Raw genomic sequence first — 24,683 nt, 5'->3', positions numbered from 1 at the left:
GAAAACCCTAGAACTTGCAGGAATCTCAGAAATACAGAAGCATAGGGTAACGTCAGGCAATAAGGACAGTTATCTGCATGGCATTTCAGATAGCTTTAGATATCAGCCATCTGCTTCTTGCAGAATTGCAGAACCGCTTTACCCAAAGACCTGAATGCCACAGTACTGGCAGCGCTATTGCAAAATGTTACTAAGCTATGAAGCTAGTTTGCACTACTCACTTTCCAGAGCTTCATTGGATAGTATAGACTTCTCCAGCTGGAAAATAGCATTCCTTTCATCCTCACTGCTGACTGGAATATGATCAGGTTTTCTTGCAGTTTCATCAGTCTGTACAACCTGCAAGTGTGTGCAATGCTTGAGCAATAAAATAAACGAACTTTGTACAGCACAAGTGTGAAGTGCATTAGATTTCCTGTCTTCCTTGCACTCGTTCCTCCCCAGTTCAAGAGAGACATAGACTTACTCAAGCAAGTCCAGCCAAGGGCCACAAAATCATTAAAGGACTGGAGCATCTCTCGTATGAGAAGAAGCTGGGAGAGCTGGGATGGTTCAGCAGGGAGAAGAGAAGGCTCAGTGGGATCTTACCCATGCATATAAATATCTCATGGGGAGAAAGTACAGAAGGCAGAGGAAGATTCTTTTCACTGGTTTCCAGTGACAGAACAAGGGGGTATGGGCACAAACTGAAGCACATAAAACTCCATAAGAAACATACAAAAATACTTTAAAGAAAAAACAAACAAAAACCCTAACCAAAACTGTGAGGATGGCTGAACACTGGCACAGGTAGCAGAGAGAAGCTGTGGGGTCTCCATCCTCAGAGATATTAAAAACCTGATTGGACACAGTCCTTGCCCCTGCTTGAGCAAGGGGATTGGACTAGGCGGTCTCCAGAGGTCTCTTCCAACCTCAACCATTCTGTGATTCCGAGTTAAAATATTAGTTTTGTCTCACAAGTCAAGCATTCATGAGACAAGTGCTAACCCTGGGGAAGAAGATATGAAAACACCCTGGAATATTTGTTAATTTTAAACACTGACAAATACTAGCCGCTGCACAGTAACACTTCACTTAACTTTTGAAGGTAACACTTTTAAACTAAACATAATAATGACACTTCCTGTATATCACCTAGAAAGGAATAACAAATAGACACTAGTCTTGGATTACTTTAAAGTTGATGAGTAAAATATTGTTTTTTTATTAAAATAGTATAGATTAATAAATTTTAAAAAAAGCTTGCAGACTTACAGTCACACTCATGCATGGAAAATCATCTGCAAAAGGCAAAAAATCCCCACATCTTGCATTTAGCATCTGGTACATAGATACCTTTGCTATTATCAAGTTAAAACAGTCCTGGATGCCACACTCTTGTTTCCCCAAAACACATTTTAATTTGTGTTTATTACTCATCAGCATCAATGCAAGAATTAGTTGGAGATGTGGGACACTGCTTGCGGATTATTTTTTCTCTTTAAACTGAGTACCACACTTACTTTGTTTGAAGGTCTGAACTCTGGTACCTTCACAGCAGAAATAATCTTCAAAATAGTTTCCTCTGACAAATCCTGTTACAGTTTTCAAGAAAAACAATTTAAATTCACATCAACTTATAAAGGCCCCCATAAAAAGACTGGGTTAGGGATTTAAATAAGGAAGACTAAATGTAAGCAGCTGCTGAATAACCAGCACTGAAGGATTTATTGCTTTAAGAATCATTTTAATCAGTTCTTGGAAAGAATTGGCAACTGAACATCAGGCCAAAACTGAACACATAAATCAAGTTATGTGATAGGAACACTGCTGCAGTATGGATTACCTTTTCTGTGAAAGGAACACAGAACACCGTTGCAAAGAGTTTTGCTGCACTCACAATGAAACTGTAATGCCTGAAGAAAGAGGAAGATAATTATTTTTGTTTAGTTGTTCTCTTACTTCAGTTGCCCAAAGGTTTGTAATCATATCCAAAGAGATCATGAAAACACAGAGAAACAGAATTTCCACCCTTCAGCGCACACAGCACAAAACAGATGACAGATTTTGAGTGACTCAGAAGCCCTCCTCAAAACTAAGCAAAATTTGTTGAGTGAATTTATTTAACGAAAACCATATTTTCTCAACTTCTGCAGTCAAGAAAACAACTACAAACACATGACATCAATATGATAATAAAAAGCTTCACCTCAGAAATGTTTTGATATTTATCATGATCTCAGTTTTCATCCAAACTAAAAACAGCAATCCAAACAGTTTCTCAAAGCAGATGTAGATACGCAGCAGATAAAGGCTTTTCAATCCTTCAACCACATACATTTTTTAAATTATCTGTAATACCAAAGCCATCTAGATCAGACCCAAATTGTGATGAAGAAGAAAAGGGAGTCCCTCCACTAGGTTATTTTAGGTAGTCAATTTAATCTGGCACATCCTGCATTTCATGATGTGGGCTGATGGGGGCAGGGTGTATGACAGCAACAACTCAGTAATTCTGTAATCACACAATAAATGAAATGGGTTGTTTCAAGCCACCCTCCAATCCCACATCAGTGAAAGTTAAATAACCTGCAGTGGAAGCATGAGACAGCTCACTGAATTTACCACAGTGTAAGACTATGCACTAGTACCTATCAAGTACCAGTCCAGCTTCCAGGGCTATAAAGCCATTGCCTTGCACTTTCTGCTGTAGGGTGAGTTTTATAGGACACTAGAAAAGGCATCAGTGGCAGTACCATACTTACAAAGGATCGTTAAATTCAAACTTCACTGGGAAAGGTGGCCTCTTTGGTGACTGCCAAAACAAACCTGGTAAGAAGACAGACTTAAGATGAAATCCCAAGGAATCAGGAACAGCAACGCATGACGTACACCATGAATTCACAACAGGCACAAAAGGGCATTTGTACTTACTTCCGTCTTTTAATCGTGTATCAAGAGGAAATGAATGAAGGAGCTGAAGAGCCTAGAGGAAAAGCCAGAGTAGCTTTAGTAATTTGTCATATTCGGATTGACATGACCACACTAAATCAAGCCTTCTTTTTAGTAATGATTTGTGATGTTTTGATACAGTTTTTAAAACACTTAGATATGTAGTTGAAGTAACCTGGAGTTGGAAAAATCTAAGATGCCTGTGTATAGTGGGTTTGCGTGGCAAGGTTTTGGTAGCAGGGAGGCTACAGGGGTGGCTTCTGTAAAAAGATGCCAGAAGCCACAGACCTGCTGCTGGCCAAGGCAGAGCTAATCAGTAACAGTAGTAGCACCTCTGTGATAGCACATTAAGAAGGAGGAAAAAAAGTATCTGCAGAAGAGAGGAGTGAGAGTATGAGAGAGCAACAAGTCTGCAGACACCCAGGTTAATGAACAGGGAGGGGGGAGGAGGTGCCCCAGGCACCGGAGCAGATTCCCCTGCAGCCCGTGGTGAAGACCATGGTGAGGCAGGCTGTCCCCTGCAGCCCATGGAGCTTAATGGTGGAGCAGACACCCACCTGCAGCCCCATAGAAGACGACACACTGGAGCAGGTTTGCTGGCAGGACTTGTGACCCCGCAGGGGACCCAGGCTGGAGCAGTCTGCTCCTGAAGGGCTGCACCCCGTGGAAGGTATCCACACTGGAGCAGTTTGTGAAGAACTGCAGCCCATGGGAAGGACTCACATTGGAGAAGTTAATGGAGAACTGTCTCCTGTGGGAGGGAACCCACACTGGAGCAGGGGAAGAGTGTGAGGAGTTCTGCCTCTGTAGAGGAAGGAGCAGCACAGATAATGTGTGATGGACTGATCTTACGTTGTATCCCTGTGCCACTTGTGGGGAGGAGGCAGAGAAACTGGAAATTAAGTTAAGCCTGAGAAGAAGGGACGGCTGGGGAGGTGTTTTTTTCCAATTTGCATAGTATTAAACTAATTTCCCCAAGTTGAATCTACTTTGCCCATGATGGTAATTGCTCAGTGATCTCCCTGCCCTCATCTCGACCCACAAGTCTTTCGTTACATTTTCTCTTCCCTGCCCAGTTGAGAAAGGGAATGATAAAGCAGCTTTGGTGGGCATCTGGCATTCAGCCAGGGTCAACCCACCACACTACATCACGATGGAGAGCATAAAGACACAAGTACTGCTAGACAAGAGTGACTTGTCCATTTATTCACAAGACAAAGATGACAATGTCACCTCATCTGTCCAAAGTCCAAGCAAGATACTTAATGCAACAAGCGAACCGTTCCCCCCACCCTGTTGTCACTTTAGGATTCTTGCATACTGATTCACAATTGGGAACACAATGTTTTCTCAATGTGACAACTACCATCAGGGCTTCCATACACACAGATTTATGTTCACTAATACACATCATCGTGATCAAATCTTTCCCATAAAATTACACACACACTTTAAGCAACACTGTGGACTATATCTCAGAATGACTGGCTTTTATTTCAGCCAGCCTTTCCGTGACATCTTTGAGAAAATCAGGGATATGAAGATGAGTTCAGTGACAAAAGTTTAGTTGGAGAAACAAAAAGCCACTGTCCTTTAGGAAAGATATCTGATAATCCTGCTGCTCTGAAAAAAACACAATACCTAGTTAGCTGGAAAAATGCCAAGAAAACTGCGTGGAGACTACTAACAGAGCTACCAAGAGTGAGTTGCAACATTTTAAAGTTTCAAGTACAGTTCATTATTTTAAAGAGATGGAAGTGAGTGAAAAGACCCGGACACCTAGTTCATAGGGCTACCAAAAACTTTTGGCATTTAGGATTTTCTAAAATCCTCATCAGTCTAGCACCATCACATTTCCAGGTCTTACCTACCTTATGGCTAAAATACTTCTCAAATTTTACTCTTGATAGTTCCACACATTGAGTCCAGCTTCGGGGTCTCCTACTGAGCGTTTTAATAACATGAAAACAGCCTTCTAAGCTCTCCCCTGATTTTATTCTCTAGACAGAGAAGTAAATACAAAAAAGTTAAAACAGACAAGACTCCTCCCAATCCTGTCAAATAGTAAATATGTTTTTAGTAAATTAAAGGCAAAAGGAAAAAGAAGGTCACTTTGTAAAATACTATCCTTTATGTGACCCTGTCTACCGGGTTTTCCCCCAGGTGCTGTGGTCTGCTTGATTTACTTCCACCCAGCCCTATAGACATAGGCAATTATAGACTCACAAGAAAAAGTATTAAGCAATTTAGTCTTATTTATTACATAGTTGAATTCACTTGAAACTACATCTTCCCTTCATTTTTTCCAGCTGGTCGCACATCAGTGTAACATCTACTATACCCTTGCTAGCACTGCCTCAGTATTTCTGATATTTTTATATTATGTACAGAGCACGCATGAGCTAGAAAAAGCAGCGCACGCATGAGGCTTTGGCTCTTAAATTATGAGACACACCAGAAATACTGTTCTTATGCCAGACCAACTAATGACCTGGCGAAATAAGTCTTCAGGCTTTCTGAATAATGTCAGAAAATAACCCAAATCTCACTGAAATTAAATAGAAACAAAATCCATAAAGCATTAGTTTAAATCCTGCATATTACCCTGGCAACATTCCCCTACCTGTAAAACTTCTTCTGCAGACGGATAGGTTTGCCAGAATTTGTTAAACAGTGAAGGCTTGTGAGAAAATGAACTTTCAAACTAGAAAATAAAAAGAACAAATATGGCATTTTGCAAGAAGTATATCAGATCCCTGACCCTTCCAAATACACATTAAGTTATGCTGAACACCAGTAAGCTTATTCCCTTACCTTATCTCTTGCCCACTGTATCGTATGCTCAATGGCAGCTGGGAAAGACTTCAAGGTGCAAAAAGGTATTTCTTCTTCTGGTGGATCCCGCTGTAATTAAGGAGACTTGCATATAAATGCAGGCTTATTAAGGTTTATTGCTAATAATAGTACCAAGAATTTCTAGACTCTACAAGTTTAAAACTCCACTGTTTTAAAATACAAAGCGGCTTATTTATGCTTAGAACAGAATTTGTTTTATGAACACTAACATGTAACTTCCTGTTTATGAAGAATAGTCTAAACTCAACACCGGAAAGCAAAACTGAACTCTGAAACAACAGAAAAAGTTGCCAGCCAGCTTTTTCAAGATGTGCAGTTCGCATTCACATACACTCTCAACATGAAATATGCCCTTTCACTCAAGGCCAGAAAGATTCTTTGTGGACCCTAGCAAGGCTGTTAGGATGCTCAAAATCCTGTCTGTGTCCACATGACCATTTCATGGTGTTCTCAACCACTGAGTTTCTACCTTGTAAAGGCAGTTTCACAAGAACTTAAACAAGAAGGATACTGCAAGAGTTTGAAGGTTCATTTCCTCCATCCCCATTTAAACATAACTGTTATGTATGCTTGTAGAAACTGGCAGACTAATTCCTATCACATGGGCTTGTGTTTCTCCTACTTGCCTGTGGAGGTGATAGTCACCACGAACAGAATGAGCAAGCAGAATGCAGTTCCATGAAAGAAACCCACAAGTAGAAAACCAGTTTGCAATGCTATTGGGGGACTAGTTTCTTACTTAAAGGGAGTTTTCAAGGAACAAAAAAGTCAGTCCCTTGGAAATGCTTTAGAATTAGGACTTTTTCCAAAGTTTATGTTTCACGATTCATGCAGTAGTCACCTATCTGATGATTATACCTAGGCAACAAACATGGTATCTCCAGTCTGCTCAAATTTTATTTCCTGTGAGCTTTTCTTGAGAAACCAAGGAAGTAATTATTTCCTAGTAGTACTGTTCTTCAACTCAAATAGACCACTTATTTTAGATATGTAGAGGGCATTTTGAGACTAACTTCAGAAGGTAAGCATTGGTCTTAAAACACTTACGTGACTGTTATAGGACTCTGTCAGATGGGGCACAATAACTTCCGTGTGTCCTTTTGTTCCCATAGTTCCAGAGTCTATAAGAGGACGCAGGTTTGCTACACAACGACTGACATGGAAAAAGACACAGACTATCAGAATACAGCATAATCCCTACATTCTGGCCTTGCAGACATTACCAGTGTGTAACCAGAACTGACTCTAGGCTTTTTCAGAAGAGTGGAACACTTACACCAAACTCAGGAAAAGATTAAATAAGAAGAGCTATTTCAGGTTATATCAGGATACCATAAACCTGAACCTACCTGGATTAGGGGCATCAGTAATTCTTTTAAATGTAAACATTCCTACTTACTAATTTACATACATATTCCTACTCAACAATTCAACCTTAAGACTGCCACAGTATTCTCCCCCTCATACTTTGACAGTTGACAGCTATTAATTTCCAAGAACTTGCTCCAAGGCAGAATTTCTGCCACGTGAACAGTAGCAGCCACACAACAAGAGTTGGTTTCCACCACAAATACTAACCCCTTCATCCACCCAGCCAGCATTCCTATAAAGGAGCAAGATAAATCTGAGCAGCTGGCTATCAGATCTTGTAAGCAGTTGCAGATGAGGAAGATTATGAATAGAAAAACAGAGTTTACATACAAACATGAAAAGCAGCTCTTGCTTCATTTCCACAACCTACCTATCAATGTATCTCCTTGCCTCAACATTGTCCAAAGCGGTCACAATTACATCTTGCTTGGTATAGAATTCATCGCTGTAAGTGTTCTCAGTGGCTGGACAAACTTTATTAATGTATGAGTCAATCTTTAAGTAAGGATTGATGTTCAGGGTTGCTTCTGCTGCAGTATAGCTCTTAGGTTTCTGAAAGTATAAATACATATAGATAGATATCTCAACAATATTTAGATAAAGAACATCTGGGACACAAGTATTGACTTCATTTGCTGATCAGACAACAATTCACTGACAGAAATGTTAGTAAGCAAAACATAAAATAAAGGAATTTCTTTAATCATATACCTCCCTCACTAATTAAATATCTTATTAATCTAGTTTTATTTTTTATTTTACTTAAAGTAGTGCCTCAGAAACCACAAGATGAAAGTGCTTAAATGGTCAGAAGTGTATCGAGTTAACTGAAACCAATGCCATGTACTGCCTGTCATGCTCTCAAAATGATGTAAGAGAGGAGCAGTTCATGACTGTCAGAGGATAAGCCCATAAGTTACTGTGACTATATCTATGCAGCATAGGCAAGCACCTGTGAATAATCACATTACTGCAAGGCATTCCACACAAAGCCAATTTCAGAAGCTGAACTGAAATAGAGTTCTTAACCTACCTGACACTTCTAGCCATACTACATTCAATTATCTAGGGATCAGCACTTAGATCAGCAGAACTGAAGACTGTGGCTTCTGAAAGCTTGCAGAGTTCACCTTCCATTTATCTATCCATCCAAAATGTAATCTGTTCCCAGATTTGCTAGACATAAACATGAGGCAGAAAATTCAGCTGCTGCTTTTTGGGCAGGGGATTCCCTTTTCCCCACTGCTGTCAAGATCTGAACCACATCTATTTATTTTATGCTGCGTTTGCAAGTACAGGGATATTCTCTCTGCTGCTAAGGAATTAACAGTTTATGTACAACGCATTACTGAATGTACGGGTTTTTTGCCAAGCTATTTACCAGCTTAATGAAGACTGAATTAAGTCAGAAGACGGCAACTTTGGTCAAGTTCTATTAGCAGTGGCACTTCTGTTGAGAACACTTCTGCTACTGCTGTCCATTTTTTGTTGTTCTGTTTTGCTCTTCCCAAATTTCAATAGTATAGTAATGCATTTCTGGCATATTAACCCATGGCAGCTTCTTATACAACATAGCATTCCTCATCCAATTCTCAAGTTCCAGAGATTCCATTAGTCAAAGACACCAGCATAAATCAAGATCAGACCAGCCAATTGTACTCAACTGATACTAGTGATAAGTGGGATGCCAATGTAGTTCTAGGTATTGTTTTAAGAAATATTTCATTTTTCGAATATTCTGGATTTCATAACAGACTTTCAGTCTTTTCTGGACAGAACTACATACACACACAAGTTCAGCTATTGGTAGAGACACAGGATACAGAACAAGAAGTTTAATGAACAAGGAAGTCTACCTGTATGTGATGAGGTCGAAAAAGAAACTGTCTGTTCAGGTTTGACTTCTCTATCAAGTCTGGATCTGTAATTGTAACCTAAGTCAGAAGGGGCAAAAGCAACAGCTGGAGTTACAATTCAAGTATAGCACTGAGCAATAATCTTGATGAAATCTCTACAGAAACTTGTCAAAACAAAGCACTCCTGTTAGCATCCACTGTGGCTAACAGCTCTGCCTATACTGTCTGATGAAATTTTGTTTGAAAATCAAAATACAGCAAGACTGCTCCAAACATGTTCTGCTGCTAATTGCACTCTACTTCCACTCTATGCTGAGGCCATTTTACCCTCTGTGCAAAGATCAACCTGAAATAAGGCTTAGACTTTTAACATTTTTAAGCAGTCTATTGCAATATTCCTTCTCACATTACTTTTTGATAAGCAAAGTGAGGTTAACAGGTGACTTACCAATCCTTTGTTTCGCCCAGTGCCAACACCAAGAAGTGCAAAGTTTTTTAGCATTTCACAGCCTATCGCTCCACAGCCAACCTAAAGAAAATGACATTTTTAGTCAGAAATGTAAGTGAAAACCAGGAAGACAGTTATAATAGACAAGTCCCATTACAATTCTGGACCATTTACTCTGCAGTGGCATCAGGGCTGCTATCATTATTTTGAAGACAGCGGATGTTAGCTGTATCGACAAAACATTTGAAAAGTGTAACAGTGTCAGTCATACTCACCAAAAAAACATTCAAATCATGCAGTTTCTGGCACAAAGAGTCTCCAATACAAGCCCTCAAGGCATCATACCGATCTCCCCTATGCAGGCATAGGACACAAAAACAGAAGACTAGTAAGTTACCATTTATCATCGTAGTATCACTGATGCCAAACTGCACTTTGACATGCACTAAAAAAAATCAGACCAAGTCCCCAACAATTCCCATTCCTCCCATTCTCAGATAGGACACACATTCTCAACTCCAAACGTGTCCCTCCAGCAAACAGCACTGAACTAACTTCAAAAGATATCTTCTGTGTCTGCTTGAGACTCAGATGTGAACAGTACATGAAAGAGCAGATTGTAGTTATATTTACCGTGGGAGAAATTCTTCAGAGCCCATTTTTTCTAGAGGTGTTACAATGTCTAACATATCTATATAAAGCTGTAAAAAAAACAAAAACAAGAACAAAAAAAAAAAAACACAAAACCGAAAACCACACAATTAAAAGCTGTGGAAAAAATTAATGTTATTTTCATTTAAAAAACAAAGTAAGTATTTTTACGTACAACAGAGCATAGAAATTTAGAAGCACTAAATTTTTACTGTCAGTGGAAGATTATACAGCATTCAGTTCCCTACAGTTCAGCATTTTAGTGGACAGGAAAAAGCACCTGGACACTGGGGGGAAAAAAGCTCACTGAAACTTGTGCCGCAAGCTTTTTATTTCTAACAGGCATGTTACCACTCCAAATTAGGCTGTGAAGTTTTTAAATCTAACTTTCTTCTGCCATTGATCCTGAGAGTCTGAAAGCACTGCTCTTATGTACAGTAGCTTACACCGGCACCTGGACTATATATATCACACCTTTGCAGCCATGCTCTGAAAGGCCAACGCTCTCCTTGCTTGTGGGAAAAAAAATGCGATGTCTGAACCCCAAATAGGGGAAATTTTAAATAAAACTGGCTGCATTTCTATTGTACACACAAAACCATATTTTTTTTAAAATTCAGTCTCAAGTCTTCCCTCCTCCTCCGTTATGGAAGTTGCTCAGGCTATTTTGATCATACAGCATTTACACACAACCATACATTCCTAACATCACTGTCAAATACCCAAAACCAAAGACATCCTTACCCACTGTTGCAATGGAGAAAATTTTCCTGTTACTGCTTTCAAGACTTCTTGGCTAGCAACACCACCCACTGCTGCAGCCAGAGGAGCTAGAAATCCCTGAGCAGTCCTGGACAGCCATTTCACTATATCTCCATTCACCTGAGGCTGAAAAATAAGACATAGTAACAACAGATTTATCCTTTCAATCATGAAGTCAGTGCTTGACAGGTTCATAGATTATTGTTCTTCAATAAAAGACAAATTATTTCACTCTGACTAGCAAAAAGGTTTCCAGCCAAAACAGAGCCACTGTATAACCTGTACTTCTAATATTCATTTATCTAAAAAGTGGGTTCACATAGCCACAGGATTCAGCCTTTGTGTCAGGTGAACGTTTGGTTGCACCCATGCTGAAACACCATTCTGTTTCCTCACATGGCCTTCAGAAAGCTAGCTGATCCATCTAAAGGTGGATACGAAGACCAGAACAAGGACCAACAACTAATGCATGACCTTTAGGCAAGTAAACTAGTGCATCAAAAATGACTCATAATGACAATGATTCCTTACTTACCTTGTTTTCCAGTGTTTCACTTATGGACATGGCTATTTTCAGCATTTCCTCAGCATCTTGAAGGCATCTAGACACCAGGGTAGAAACAATATTGATCACTTAAACATTTCAGAGTCCTTCTAGAAACACAATCAACAGGAGAAAAAGCACTGGATACAGTAGGAAGAGTTTAGAAATTTATATTGGCTTTAACACTGAGCATTAAAGATGCATTTCTAAATGTTAGTTAGCTCAAGAGCAGGAGTCCCAGTGAAACAGCCCATGTGCAAGTCCAGTCCTAAGATTTATATTTTGTAGTAGTTTTGTCTTGTTTAACTCAAAATTATGGACATGAAGAACTACAGCTGAAAAAAAATACTGGAAGTGAAAAACAAATCCTTCAGAATTTTTTTTTTTAAATCCATAAACTACAGGATAATTCAGGAACCACTGAAACAACTTTCCCCTATTAACCCCACAATGTGAAAAAAAATGGAACAGAGAAGAACTTCCTCCAGAAGCATTTTCTATCTATCTGGGCCCAGAAAGTGCCATTGCTGTATTGGGAAAGCCCTGTTACAGACCCAGACATGCATTAGGTAACGTTTTTCATCTAGATTTCAACTTTTAATTTCTATGTCATCTATTAAGTACCAGACAGACAAAGTACCCTGCTGCAATCAAACCAGCAACTACAATAAAAGGAGAGATCTGTCTGATTCAAGGCTTAGCAAACACAAGACTGCTGCATTACCCGATGTTGGGTCCGCGACCAAAGTTCTCCTGGAAGTGGTTCAAGGCAAGCATGGCAATATGGATCTGCAAAGGGGCCTGTTAAGACAGCAATAGCTGTTGAGCAGTTACAAACATGAGAAAACTGAAGAACACAAAAGCAACTATTTGAACTCTTCTGTTTTCATTTCACTTCCTTGACTCTTAACAATACCACTCAAGAAAAAAATTTAAATAGCGTTAAAAAGTGAATTTGAAATACTTCACAATTCCAGTTTGTAGAAACACTGAAGTATTACTCAGTAATAATACCCTTCACACATATTCAGCACCCACTTCAATGAAGTCCAACTGAAGAGACTCCACAAGAATTTAATGCCGAAATTGGAAAATGCAATAATCTTCTTTTAACTAGAGATTAGAATGCCTTGCATTTTGCCAAACATCCTGAAGCCCAGCACTAAGGGTCACAAGTAGAAAATTACCTTACGTTATAAAACAAATAAAATTTTTCATTTAGTGACTTTTTTTAAGTTTTAAGATTTTACTGAGCCTGAGGCTTACATGCCTCACTTGTCCATAATATTTACCTAAAACTGTGTTGAGGCAAATACTACTAGCTTCCTCTCAGATTTTAAAAATACCTCTGAAAATTTTTTTCAAAGAAAAACTCTTAACTCGGGTTTTCCAACCTATGAGCACCTTTTTATTACTATTCCAGCTGTGATGTCAGTGTGATTTTTATCAATCAAGTATCATTGAATACAGGAAAAATCCTTGTGTCACTTACAAAATTTACACTCCTGTGAATTAAAGACTTAGCAAAACCTGGTATTTTAAACAGCAGAGGTGGCCGAGCTATGCATTTACAATATACTTGGTGCATATCATGGATAACAAGCCTCTAAAGTGATCTAAACCATAATGTATATTCTGTGTGACCACACAAAGTGATACCTCACTCTCACTTCATACTTTAAACTCATATTTAACTACTACAGAATAGTTAGGAAATCATACTGTTCTACACATAAAGCTGCAGATTACATTCAATGCAGTGTAACCATTAAAGCACTTACGCCCAAATCCCCACATGCTAATTACCTCAGGCTTGCTAAAATCTGCCACAAGGCATAATGGATTTGTTATCTGCTTCTCCAAACGTTCCTGGAAAAACAGATTTCATGAAAACAACACACCCAGTTAAGGACATGACAGTCACTGCTACTTGACAAAACAATAATCTTCCTGGAGAGACTAAGAACCAAATACCCTTTCTTACTAGCATTGCTATTACACTCTCCATTATCAATGCCACAAAAGATGCATAAAATAACCATCTACTGCAAGTTTTGACAATCAAAACTGGTCCAGGAGATGTTTCACATCATAGTGGCGAGACCCATCTCTTAACTGCTCTGAGGTCAGCTACCAGAGATTTTATAGGCAACTGGCTGCTTGCTTGTAGAACTTCCCCACTCAGGAAGAACAGGAAGCTACTGCTTCACAGAGACAATACTGAGCTGTGCACTCTCATATCAGAAGCAGCTAGTCCTTGCTCCCAGCTTTTTGGAAGAAAGTTTGAGGACAGTCAGGATCTACTTTCTGCAGGCCCAAAAATGTACACAGCATCATGTAGCTTGCAATCCCTCTTATACAAACTCATCCAACTGTCTCTTATTCTCAGAAGGCCCCCCAAGAAAGTACATATTTGCAGACGTTCATGAACTCCCCAGCAGTACAGGGATATAGGCTGCCCATAGATTTTTCTCCGTATTGGCAGGTGACTTGGAAGTATTTCCTGTTTTCTACAGTTTAGTAAATCAGTATCATTAATCTTATTGAATAAGATGAGTGTAAATCCAAATCACAGGTAAACAAATAACGTATCTGCTGAATTCTGCTTCGAGTGCTCAGACCACTAACATCAAGAACCTGGTTATGTCAAGCACACACTTACAAAATAAAACATCTTGGGTGTCTTCACTTGGACAGCTATGCCTCCATGTAAGTAAGGCTCCATATCTGATGTATCACCAATGCTGAAGGAATAAGGTGACACCACTGAAAAGAGAAGACAATAAACAGTAACTGATAATTAGAAGCGTCACTGGATACTACAATTCCGTATGCAATAAATAGGGGTTTTGCTAATGCCTTTTATGCTGTAATTTACTAGTGTGCAACCTTGCATAAACACAGCGGATTCTCCTACTAACAGGATTGTCCCCCTCTGTCAGTTTCTGAGCTAAAGTATTAGTTTCACAGTATTTGTTATGAAATATTTTTGAAGTGGCAGCAGATTTAACAAGAATTCTGATGACTGCAGCTTTAACAAAAATGAAGTCACTCTCAGTTTTATTTAGACAGTGCACAACCATGTCCAGTATACTGCTCCGGGCAGGATTTTAGCCCCATGACTAGAACAACAGGCAGTCAGAAAGGGTAGCTGGAGTATATAAGTCGCATTTCCTCTCATACCACTTGGTGTATCATTCAGATAAATCAAGATGACACAGAAGTTGTTAATTCATTGAAAACTCAATCCAAAAGCTGAGCCGTGATTAAGATACTGAACACAGTATCAGCACTAGCAAAAGGGTCCAGAGGAATCATGTTTCAAGGGTACTGTTTTTGTCTTAGACCACAAAATTAGTCAAACCACCCACACTCACCCACTCTTCTGCTCCAAACAGGCAGTCAGACCTGGGAATTGGGCAAGTTCCTGGTATCCAAAAGGAACCAAGTAGGATGCCTTGAGACATGCATGATGCAGACCAAAGCCGGGTAAACATGAATCATAAGAATCACTTCAAAAGCATGCTTAGTGATGTCAGTGCATCCCTGCACTTACACTGTTACCCAAAAAACTACAAGGCAAACAGTGACACACCATGTGGTGTTAATTTAGTCCAAAACTTTGACAAAAGCACAGGGACCCTCCAAAAAACGGAACAGTTTTGTCAGCAAACTAATGACAGTAACCTCAGAGGTTGTCAGCTCCTTTCTACTAGCTGAAGCGTTTCTACTGCACCTTAAGCAGCAAGATGAGTTTGGAAAGACTTTACTAAATGGAATTGGAGTCAAGACAACACTAGGATGACCTCTGGACCAGAACACAATTTTTTTGGTGTGAGCTCACGGGAGGTCTGCACAGCCCAGTACTCCTATGGTTACAGTAACTAACAGTACAGTGAACTAAAACAGGACAAAAAATAAACACCTTACAAATGAGTCAACAACAGTTTACCTGTTACTTGGTGTGTGGATCCATTTAAGCATGACATTCCATTAACTTCCCGAAAGGTTAAGAACTGTCCCGTTTCAAGCCTGTGTGGATGATTTTCGAGGCAAGTGACAATACCAGGATTTGACTGAAAGCAAAAACGGCCAAGTTAGCAAGGAGGAAAGTATCTTCTGTGAAGAAGCTATGTGTCTACAATAGCATGACTTTCCGCCTATTGAAACTGCAGCCTCTAACACTTCTAGCACCTCAGTTCTGCCATAACAAGGGAGTTGTCTGTGTTAATTTTTCCAGTCCTGTTATTTTCAGTTTATCAGTGTTCTCATAACACAGGCTTTCTCGTTTTTACCTTTTACAGTTTTCAGCACATTAGTAAACTCTATTTGTTAGTTCTTAGCAGTCGAATTCATTGTTCTGTTCTGAAGTAGTAACAAATTTATCTCCTTATTCCAAAGCAAAAATAGATTATATGTACAAAGAAATTTTCACAGACGTTAAGGAATTAAATCTTGCAAATGGCCCGTATTACTCCATGCTTCCTTTCCAACTGATCTCCTTAAAAAAAGACACCCCAAACTCATTCTTGAAAGTTAGGAAGCTTACAAAGTTGGACATCCTTAAATACAGTAAAACCACAGCCTCAAGTGGATTCACAAACAAACAAGCTTGAAATTCCAAGAATCTCAGACAACATCTCATCCTGTTACAGGACATCTTGCCAACCTCCCATGCACAGAGACCCCTCTGCTGTCTGTGGACAACTCATTAACACCTTGTGGTGCAGCTCAGGTTGTAACATAGTGGATTTGCAAGCAAGCTTGGCCTGTAAAATCTACTGCCATCCCTTCCTGAGCTCCCAGTATTAGAAAGATTTCAGTAAAGTAGCATAAAACTTAGAGTGGACTACATTATCTGTGGCATAGACAATTCAAATGAGTTGACCAGAGAAAATTCTTCTCTGATTTAAAGACAGAAGGCCACCTCAACCCTGTCCACAGGACAAGAACAGCCATTTGATGGTGGTTTTAGTATTGAGTTGTAATTCCAATCAGTTTTACACTTCAGAGAGTGGAAACAAGATACAACTCAAGTACCAGATTATGAATCACAGGAGATATATACAGATATATATTCATCCCTTGACTTGGCAGACAATCAGCACAAGTCATGAAACATAACTGTGTACTCTTTATGTAATTAATGAGAACAATCAAGTCACCCATTCCCTTTTAAAGATACCAAAGGACAGGCTACCCAAATCATCGTATCATGAGTTTTAATTCACCTCAAACCCAATCTGCTATACAAACCCTCCAGCTAGAAAGTTTGGTTACTATTACATCTAGACTGGAGGTATGACAAAAAAATTGCTACTGGATGAGTGAGGTTATAGTCTGGACTTCCAGAGTTGAGAGGAGAAGCTAAAGTTGTTTTCATTTATAAAACAATAATAAAATCAAATGGACATCTTTTCTAACATTCTGCACTGGAAATATTAGCAATAATATCCTCTTCTTGTAGCCTCTGTTTTGGTAGGTTAAAACAAACCCTTATATTTTCTTTTCAAAACAGGCTCTCGATCCCCTTGATCCTTGTAGTCCTCCTCTATATGTGTTGCAGTTTCTCATAAAAAAGGGCTATTTTCATGCCCATTTTGGGGTTTCCTTAGAAGACTTACCGATTCCCACACCAAGGCTATGTCCTTTTCTCCCCTACATCTCAATGTTATGACGTTACATTATAAGTAATGACCTGGAGGCATCAGTACACTCTACAATGTTAGCATGTCATCACTGACTGGTTTTGATGGAGACATCAGAACAAAGTAACTCTATTTGCCTCTGCTGTACTGCCAATTTGCAACGGCTTAGCAGGCTGCTGAAGTGAAACACTCTGTTTGGTCACATACTCAATAACAACTCATCATAAAGAAAAAAAAAAAAGAAAAGTTTAAGCAGCACAACAACTTCTATCCCTTACTTGTGTTATATTTGAAATGAAGATCTCCTTTGGTTCTTCTCCTGTTGTATCCAGCACTTCAAATTCATCACCAAAGTCACAAAACAAACGTGAGCATATTCCATATACATCTGCACTGATGAACTACAGAAGAAAGTAAAAGTTATGAGTATCCCTAAAACAGCACAAGCCAAAGGAATGATCTCTGACATTCAACCTTGTTCGAGGCTAGCAGGTTTAACTTCTATGGTGGAAACCTGCCATGTGCACCCAGGCCACTGACTATATAGCACAGCACTCATGACAGGCTTTGAACCCACATAAGCATTTCTGAAACCCAACACAAAAACCAGGGATCACCCCAGTACACAGTGAAATACTGCCATTCCTACTACTGTTACATTCAGTCCAAGTATGTTTTTTTCAGAACAATTATGAGTTAACAGTGAAAACTATTTCTTTAACAGATTATTTTTAAAACCAATCTATGGTTATCTGGGCTGGTATCCAGAAAACACCAGACACAGGTACAGACTAGCAGCATCATACTTCCAAAACTCACACTGCTCCATCAACATGCTGTCTGCATAGAACTATAAACCTCAACCAGCTTTCTCCATTTCCGGATAGAACATGTAGGTCCAAACGTTCACTGTACGAATTAATCAAGTGTTTAATTTTTTCTGTTACCTTAATAGGTGGCTGCTGAGTATGACAGAAGTCGTTAATCTTCTTCTGCAGCAACAGACTAACTTCTGTCAATATGACACACTGTGAACAAGAACAGAAATAAATTTAAGACACTCAAAGCAATCAACATCTTCAGGAGATGGAAAAAGTAGTACTAACAGTAAGTTACTCAGGTGTCCCGATTCCTTTCTGACACACATCACAGATGTGTTTTGAGTCAGTCTTCTCATTACACATTAGAACAGATGGGTTACCGTTTCACAGGTTCTGGAAACAAGATGAACAAGAGCAGGAACAGCAAATTCTCACTTTTTTTTTTTTAACTGCAGCTGTGAAACTCAAAACCTAATTGGAATATACTTATGAAAATAGTTATGGATAAACTCAGAGAAAATGTGGATCATTAATTCTAAGATTCAAGTTAACAAAACAAATACAAATGATACTCATCAGTGTGCACAAAGAAGTCTGCACAAGTCTTAAGTACTGGTGCTCAGCAAATTGAAGGCATAAAATTTCTGCAAGCATTCTTTTAAAGTTTAGGATAGTATTGGGTTATAAAGCATATGCACTGTATGCCATTCAGTTATACATGGCTTGTTATACCTGAGGCATTCAGAAACTTGGTGAGCTTGGGTATAACCGATACCCCACAGTAAAAGTTCCCAATTCAGACTGAGCCATGCACACAGGCAGCAGACAGGTGACTGAACAACTGAAAACATCCTCATTTCACCACAGAGGAGTTTATGTTTCATTAGATACATACAGAAATGATGTTTCTAATCATATAGCCCGAGTTTCTACTGCCTGGAATACTGCACACAAAATACATGTAGAACATATGTGGTATGTAGCTGCAACAAAAAGTGACAGGTTCACCTTCAAACAAACAAATAAAAAAATTGTATAGCAACCTCACTTAGCTATTTATTGTCATAGTAAATTCCATAGTAAATCTCATACGAAAGTGCTAGGAACACAAAACCACCATTTCAGTCTTGAAAAAAGCAAGCACCATTTCATTAGTCCAAACACAAGACCTACTTCCTTCTTTACATCATCTCAAAATGTACTGTAACGTTTGTTTTCAATTTATTTACTTATATTTAAAAAAAATAATAATTCAAGTTGTTTACTCTGAGCAAAATACCACATACAACTGCTTTAAGAGTGACATACCTGGTACTGCTTTAGAAAAGATAGATCTGTGGTTTCATCCAGCGGCACAGTTGATGCTGCTACATGGACATATGGATTGAGTTCTGCAATACGATGAAGTGTGGCCTCAGCCCTGAAAGAACAACAACTTGCAAGTTTTTTTATGCATCTACAAAATTGTATTTTCAATACAGAATTTCACACATGCCCTACAAAAGTCCCTCAGGAAGTCTCCTGGCAACAACCACCAACTCATTTATTCACACTTAAATTCAAGCAGGTCTGAGGAAAAAAAGCTCTGTCCAATACACAACAGGACTTACTGATAGTCTGGTGTCAGGACTGTTTTCTAGTCTCACACAGATGGCTGAAAAAACCCAAGGAAGAAAGGCACCCTGGCCACCACTATTAAATTTATATTACAAGCCCCCAGCTGCAAGAAGTCAGATGTTTGACTCAGAACTCCAGTCCAGACCTAGACTTCCCCTAATACTATCTGGGCATTGCACTCAAAGCAAATAATTCCAGAGAAAGGGTTTAACAACTATTTGAGATGTATTAGCAGCTCTTGAACAATGAACTGTTATTTTTGCTGCTGGTGAAACTGTTACTCCTAGTCAAGTACAGTTCTCCCTTTCCACAAAGACTTCACCAACCTGTTCCTTTGACTGGTAATATCATCTTCGTGGATGAAGAAGTTGATACCCAAATCCCATTTCGTGCACTGCTTGGTGTCATGAACTGTAAGAGCCTAAGAAAGTTCAGCAAAAAACTTGTTACTGGAAAAAGTGTACATGGTCATAGCACACAAAAATACAGACTAAGCCCCACATAAAATGCTGGAGGACCGCAGAAGATTTAGTTGTACCACATAAAAGAACAAGTTCCTCCAACCCCCTTTCCAAGAAAACGTTTACTGCTTGAGAGATAGAAAAGCATCTGCCATATACATTTCATTAAGCATTTTCCTCCCATCTTGCAGTGATGAGAGGATGACTTTTGCCACACTGCGATTAAGGGACAATTGTGAACTGTAAATTAATGCACTCCCGAAATTATAAACAAAGGTTTTTCTAATGGGAAGAAAAGAGTTTTTAAATATTTCTCCCCAGTAGAATTAATCCTAGCAGCACAAGGATTAAAACAGTCAACCATTCCAATGTCTACACAAAAGGATTCTGATGAATGACAGATTACGATAACATATTTTGAATAGTTTGGCTTTTGAGTTTATACCACTTCACTTAGGAGAGCCCACTTTGCACAAAAGGATTCAATGTCTGATCAGCAGCTGGCTAAAATATTACATGAGGTATTTCAGAGTGCAGTGGACATTAACGTGAGACTCCAACCATATCACTAGAACACCCAGATTATTAAGAGTTTTCACCCCCAGGTCCTCAAATGCTTTGTGATCCTTCTGCTGAAAGACAGCTTAAGAAACTTTAGATTAGCTATCTAGTAGCGTTGTCCCTTTTTCTCCTGCTCACCCAAGAATACCCAACAACAGAACTGTTTTACATACCTTAACCCCAGCCAGAATTATATTTTTGGCTGAAAAACAAAACAAAACAAAGAGAGAGGGACCGTTGCAGGTTTCTTGCAAATCTGTAATTGAATAGTTATGTGGGCGGACAAGAACAGTATGTCATTGCTAAGAACTTCCCAGCTTAAGGGTTTGTTCTCTTACATTTGGCTCAAGCATTCTACAGCACCACTGAAAGCAGAGTAACATGAGCAAGGTTAAAAAGGCTCCCTACGTTTGTCAGCTGTTCAACTCACAACTGTGATTACAGAGACACTAATGACAATAAACTGCAAAACCCCATGACTCTGTTGTGGGATCTGGTGCAGAGTACCATTAAAACCAACTGAAAGGGTAACACCCCAGGTAAGAACCAGCCAGCACAAGCCTTGCTCGCAGAGTAAGGGGAATTGTTAAGGAGTGTCTTGCACCAGGGCAGTTGTGCAATTGAGTGGAAGATGCATGTTTTCTACCCGTCCCTCCCCCATTTCCTACATCGGGATAATTCAGGCTATAGCTGTTCCTATATTACGTTGATTCTGATGCCTAAAGGAATACCTTTGATTATCCACCCTCAGCCTTCACCTAAGAAGCAATCTGGCCCATGGAAGCACATTTTAAAGTAAAATTTGAAATGTTGTTCTAGTAAAAAGCTTACTAACAAAAGTCCAGGATATTTTCTGTACCTGTGATGTTACTCATACACATCATACAAATACAAATTCACTCAGATACTTCGGACATGCTTATCACATCTAAAATAAGCTTTAAAAGTATTCTGGGACAGTATGTTTATACACACTTGTGCCTGCTTAAATAAATTACCTAACTTACCAATCTCCACACCAAGACCACCCATACCACTCAGGAATACGTGGGACTGAGCCATCTTCTGCATTGCTGTGTCTCCAAGAACATACCTCTGGCGGCTATAGTAAAGGTAAATCCCAATCAAAACAAGATACATATAAAAGCAACTGAAAAATTCCATTATTTCCAAAAAAGTTAACATATTTTCAGTTATTCTTTCAACCCAATCAGTTTCTAATCCTCAATACCACGTCCTGCAGGTGAGTGTGTGTCTCGTTAAATATGCACAGTTATATTTACCAGCCCCCCATTCAACAAACAACTGAGGACATAACATTCATGTATCTGAACTGCACAGCACTTTAGGAAATAAATATCCATTGAATGTAATACTTGCATTTACAATCCATAGTGAAACGCATTTAGTACAGACCTTTTAAGTGCCAGGTTTTAGAGAAGAGAAATAATTTTAAATCGGTGTAAAACCTATTCAGGATACTAGGAATTTTGGAACTAACTATTGAAACCAGAAGCATGCCAAAGAATTTCATTGTTATCAAAAATGTTCAAACCAGAGGGAGCAGCAGCTTTTGTAGTCAGATCTTGAGCTCTGAAACACTCTGTTTCCAACTATACAATTAAACCGTTCTAAATAATACCTTTTCCACTAAGGAAAAGTACAACTTTCATAAGACTAGTGCCAAAAAGTAAAGTGATACATACAACACAGGAAGCATTGCACTGAATTAAAAAGGCGGCTTTTATTTGTTTATCAAACAGGTGATTTATTTATTTTTAATATATAAAGAAGCTTTTCACTCCACCACGTTTTTCCAGGGACTATACTATTTGTTCCAGTACAGCCTCTGTGAATTATTGCTATGCCAAGTGATTTCAAGCCACTCCCACTAACAAATTAAAATCCAAAAAATAAAAAAATATTTTTAAAGAAAATCTACCAAACCCCCGACACCTTGAAGTCTGTAGGATAACAGAGATACTGGTGATGTTCATGAGGACAGAGAAGTATGGCAAAGACTGAGGAATAAATGAAATTATGAAGGAGATATATTACATAATATTGAGAAGAAAGGCAAAAAAGAAGGCAGTGAAAGAAGAGGAAGAGCAAGAAAGAGAGGAATAAATACTTTGTCAAAGGGGAAACCAGCTAAAGGCAGAAAGGAAATCCATATTATAAACCGAGGAAGTATTATCCTTCTTTTCCAAGAAAGCACACATTATTGATACTACTGGAATTTTGTACAACTCCATAGTATTTGCCTATGCTTTTTACTGGTGTAATACTAACATGGTCAGAAAATACCTGTTCTGAGACCAATAAAGTAACAGTTTTACAGCAAGAGGGATTGTATCTTCAATTCAACCAGTTGTCACTGTTAACTTTGTGGGTTCTCTTTCACTTGCTGAACCGTTTGGGGGTTTGCCTTACAAAAGGAGAGTCACAGCAGCGCAAGTACACACATCTTTACCTAACCAGCAATGCCTAAAAATCAGGTATTCTTACCTATACAAAGCATCGTCAATTTCCATAGAGTCTGCCGCCATGGTGCAATGTGTTTTGTTTATACTAGAAAGGCTACAAAAAGAAATAATCTGGTTACATTGTATGTAATTTCACAGTTGTCCCCCCCTGCCCACCCCATTCAACTCTTCAACGGAAGAACTGGAAAACAGAAAAAGTGATGTCACACAGCAATCACTTTGAACATTAAGCAGCCTATAGAACACCACAGCATCTAGGTAATTAAAACACATAGGAACCAGAAGACAAGGACCCCCAAACCTTTAATAAATGTTTTCAAAATACAGACATACTAATTTCCCTGCGGAGGAGAAGCAAGAATTTTGTATTTGCCACAGTTAGATTTGCTAAAAGTACAATTTCATTTTATATTAACAGCTCCAAGCTGTTTGAGTTGCATCTACCCGATTGCTGCTTTTTTTTGAAGAGAAGACAGGAGAACCCTGAATGACTAGGAATGGTTATTTACACTGTATTATTTCCATGTTAATTGAAAATCCTTAGGAGACAAGTTACTCTTTTAGCTAACCAAAGAAATCAATACCCAAAGATCCAAATTAATGCAACATTTAACTAAGTTAAAGTTAAACAGTTCAATAGGATTTTAAGAAAAAAACTAATTTATGCTATTAAGGCCTTAAATCATTAGCAAAGACTTTTTCATTGTTCAGTTACTTTAGTGATAACTAAGCACTAGGATTAGGAACAAACTGCCACTGGGCACCTTGTTTCTAGTTAGGCAGGCTGGGAACCGGTGCATCCTGGACCAGGCAGGTGACCGCAACCAAATACAGGATGAGCAAAACAGACTCCGTGTCTGACCCAGAACATCAGTTCTCATTACTACTAGGAAGGTGCATCTCTTATTTCAACTCCCTACAAACTGCCTTGGAAACCAGACATAGGTGACAACCCTTTCTCCTAAGAGACTTAAACGTAAAGGCTCTGACATACTAAAGACTTTTTTCTCTGACAGCATTGATATACCCTAAAACAGCTTTCAAGGCAATCTTGCCAAAAGGTTAACCCCTATTTACTGTTCAGATGGTTTTGGCAAACATTTTAACATTTCTGAACAGTGGCACCTGCAGCCTGTCATAACTTGGAGGCTATAACATTCTGACCTGAAATTTGTCCTTTTGATTTTTTAGGCTGAATTAGAAAGTGAAGTAGCACAAAAAGGGACAGTTACACTGAAAACAAGCCACAAATCTCACCAGTTAAGCTCTTCCTCAGTGTGGATACTAGCTCCTACACATAAACTAGCACACAAGACAATCAACATGAGGCACCTCCATCACAATCTACACCATCAGTCACTTCAGTGCAGCTCCTGTGCCTTCACACAAGGGCTGAAGACAAGCAATTCCTATGTTATTAGATCATCATAGGACCCAGATCTCAAGCCAGAGAGCAACACATCTCAGCTGTGAGCCATGGGCTTCAGTCCCCTGCTTAGGTAAAATCCTTCATTTCAGCCATCACCTGGGATGCAAGACTGGAAGTTCCCCTCAAAGCAAGCCAGTGCCATCTCGTAACAGCCCTGAACTATTCCCAAGCAGTTCCATTCCTCCACAAACAGCACAGACACTCTGGGACTGTCCAACATAAACAGATTGTGGTACTAAGG

At 39.1% G+C, this 24,683-nt stretch overlaps 1 protein-coding gene across 2 annotated transcripts in view; it reads right to left on the bottom strand.

The window, feature by feature from the left end:
- UBA6 (ubiquitin like modifier activating enzyme 6) overlaps window positions 1–24,683 on the bottom strand; it is a 32,683-nt gene that overhangs the window by 6,794 nt on the left and 1,206 nt on the right. For both annotated transcript variants that reach the window (XM_037381591.1, XM_037381599.1), the window contains 27 exons: window positions 23,036–23,107; window positions 21,535–21,629; window positions 20,701–20,729; window positions 19,832–19,926; window positions 19,197–19,308; window positions 18,015–18,095; window positions 17,346–17,468; window positions 15,372–15,495; window positions 14,082–14,185; window positions 13,226–13,288; window positions 12,144–12,220; window positions 11,411–11,477; window positions 10,858–11,001; window positions 10,096–10,163; window positions 9,738–9,816; window positions 9,463–9,543; window positions 9,015–9,092; window positions 7,529–7,710; window positions 6,835–6,940; window positions 5,746–5,835; window positions 5,555–5,635; window positions 4,803–4,931; window positions 2,914–2,965; window positions 2,745–2,808; window positions 1,826–1,895; window positions 1,503–1,574; window positions 222–339 (listed from right to left, as the gene is read on the bottom strand). In XM_037381591.1, the coding sequence (XP_037237488.1) occupies window positions 222–339; window positions 1,503–1,574; window positions 1,826–1,895; window positions 2,745–2,808; window positions 2,914–2,965; window positions 4,803–4,931; window positions 5,555–5,635; window positions 5,746–5,835; window positions 6,835–6,940; window positions 7,529–7,710; window positions 9,015–9,092; window positions 9,463–9,543; window positions 9,738–9,816; window positions 10,096–10,163; window positions 10,858–11,001; window positions 11,411–11,477; window positions 12,144–12,220; window positions 13,226–13,288; window positions 14,082–14,185; window positions 15,372–15,495; window positions 17,346–17,468; window positions 18,015–18,095; window positions 19,197–19,308; window positions 19,832–19,926; window positions 20,701–20,729; window positions 21,535–21,629; window positions 23,036–23,076 (2,425 nt within the window). In that variant the 5' untranslated portion in view covers window positions 23,077–23,107. The remainder of the gene's footprint in view (window positions 1–221; window positions 340–1,502; window positions 1,575–1,825; window positions 1,896–2,744; window positions 2,809–2,913; window positions 2,966–4,802; window positions 4,932–5,554; window positions 5,636–5,745; window positions 5,836–6,834; window positions 6,941–7,528; window positions 7,711–9,014; window positions 9,093–9,462; window positions 9,544–9,737; window positions 9,817–10,095; window positions 10,164–10,857; window positions 11,002–11,410; window positions 11,478–12,143; window positions 12,221–13,225; window positions 13,289–14,081; window positions 14,186–15,371; window positions 15,496–17,345; window positions 17,469–18,014; window positions 18,096–19,196; window positions 19,309–19,831; window positions 19,927–20,700; window positions 20,730–21,534; window positions 21,630–23,035; window positions 23,108–24,683) is intronic.

Source organism: Falco rusticolus, chromosome 1, assembly GCF_015220075.1.
Source record: "Falco rusticolus isolate bFalRus1 chromosome 1, bFalRus1.pri, whole genome shotgun sequence".
NCBI classification, from domain to species: Eukaryota; Metazoa; Chordata; class Aves; order Falconiformes; family Falconidae; genus Falco; species Falco rusticolus.
The sequence above is the reverse complement of the archived record's forward strand: the minus strand, read 5'-3'. Positions and strand labels throughout refer to the sequence as shown.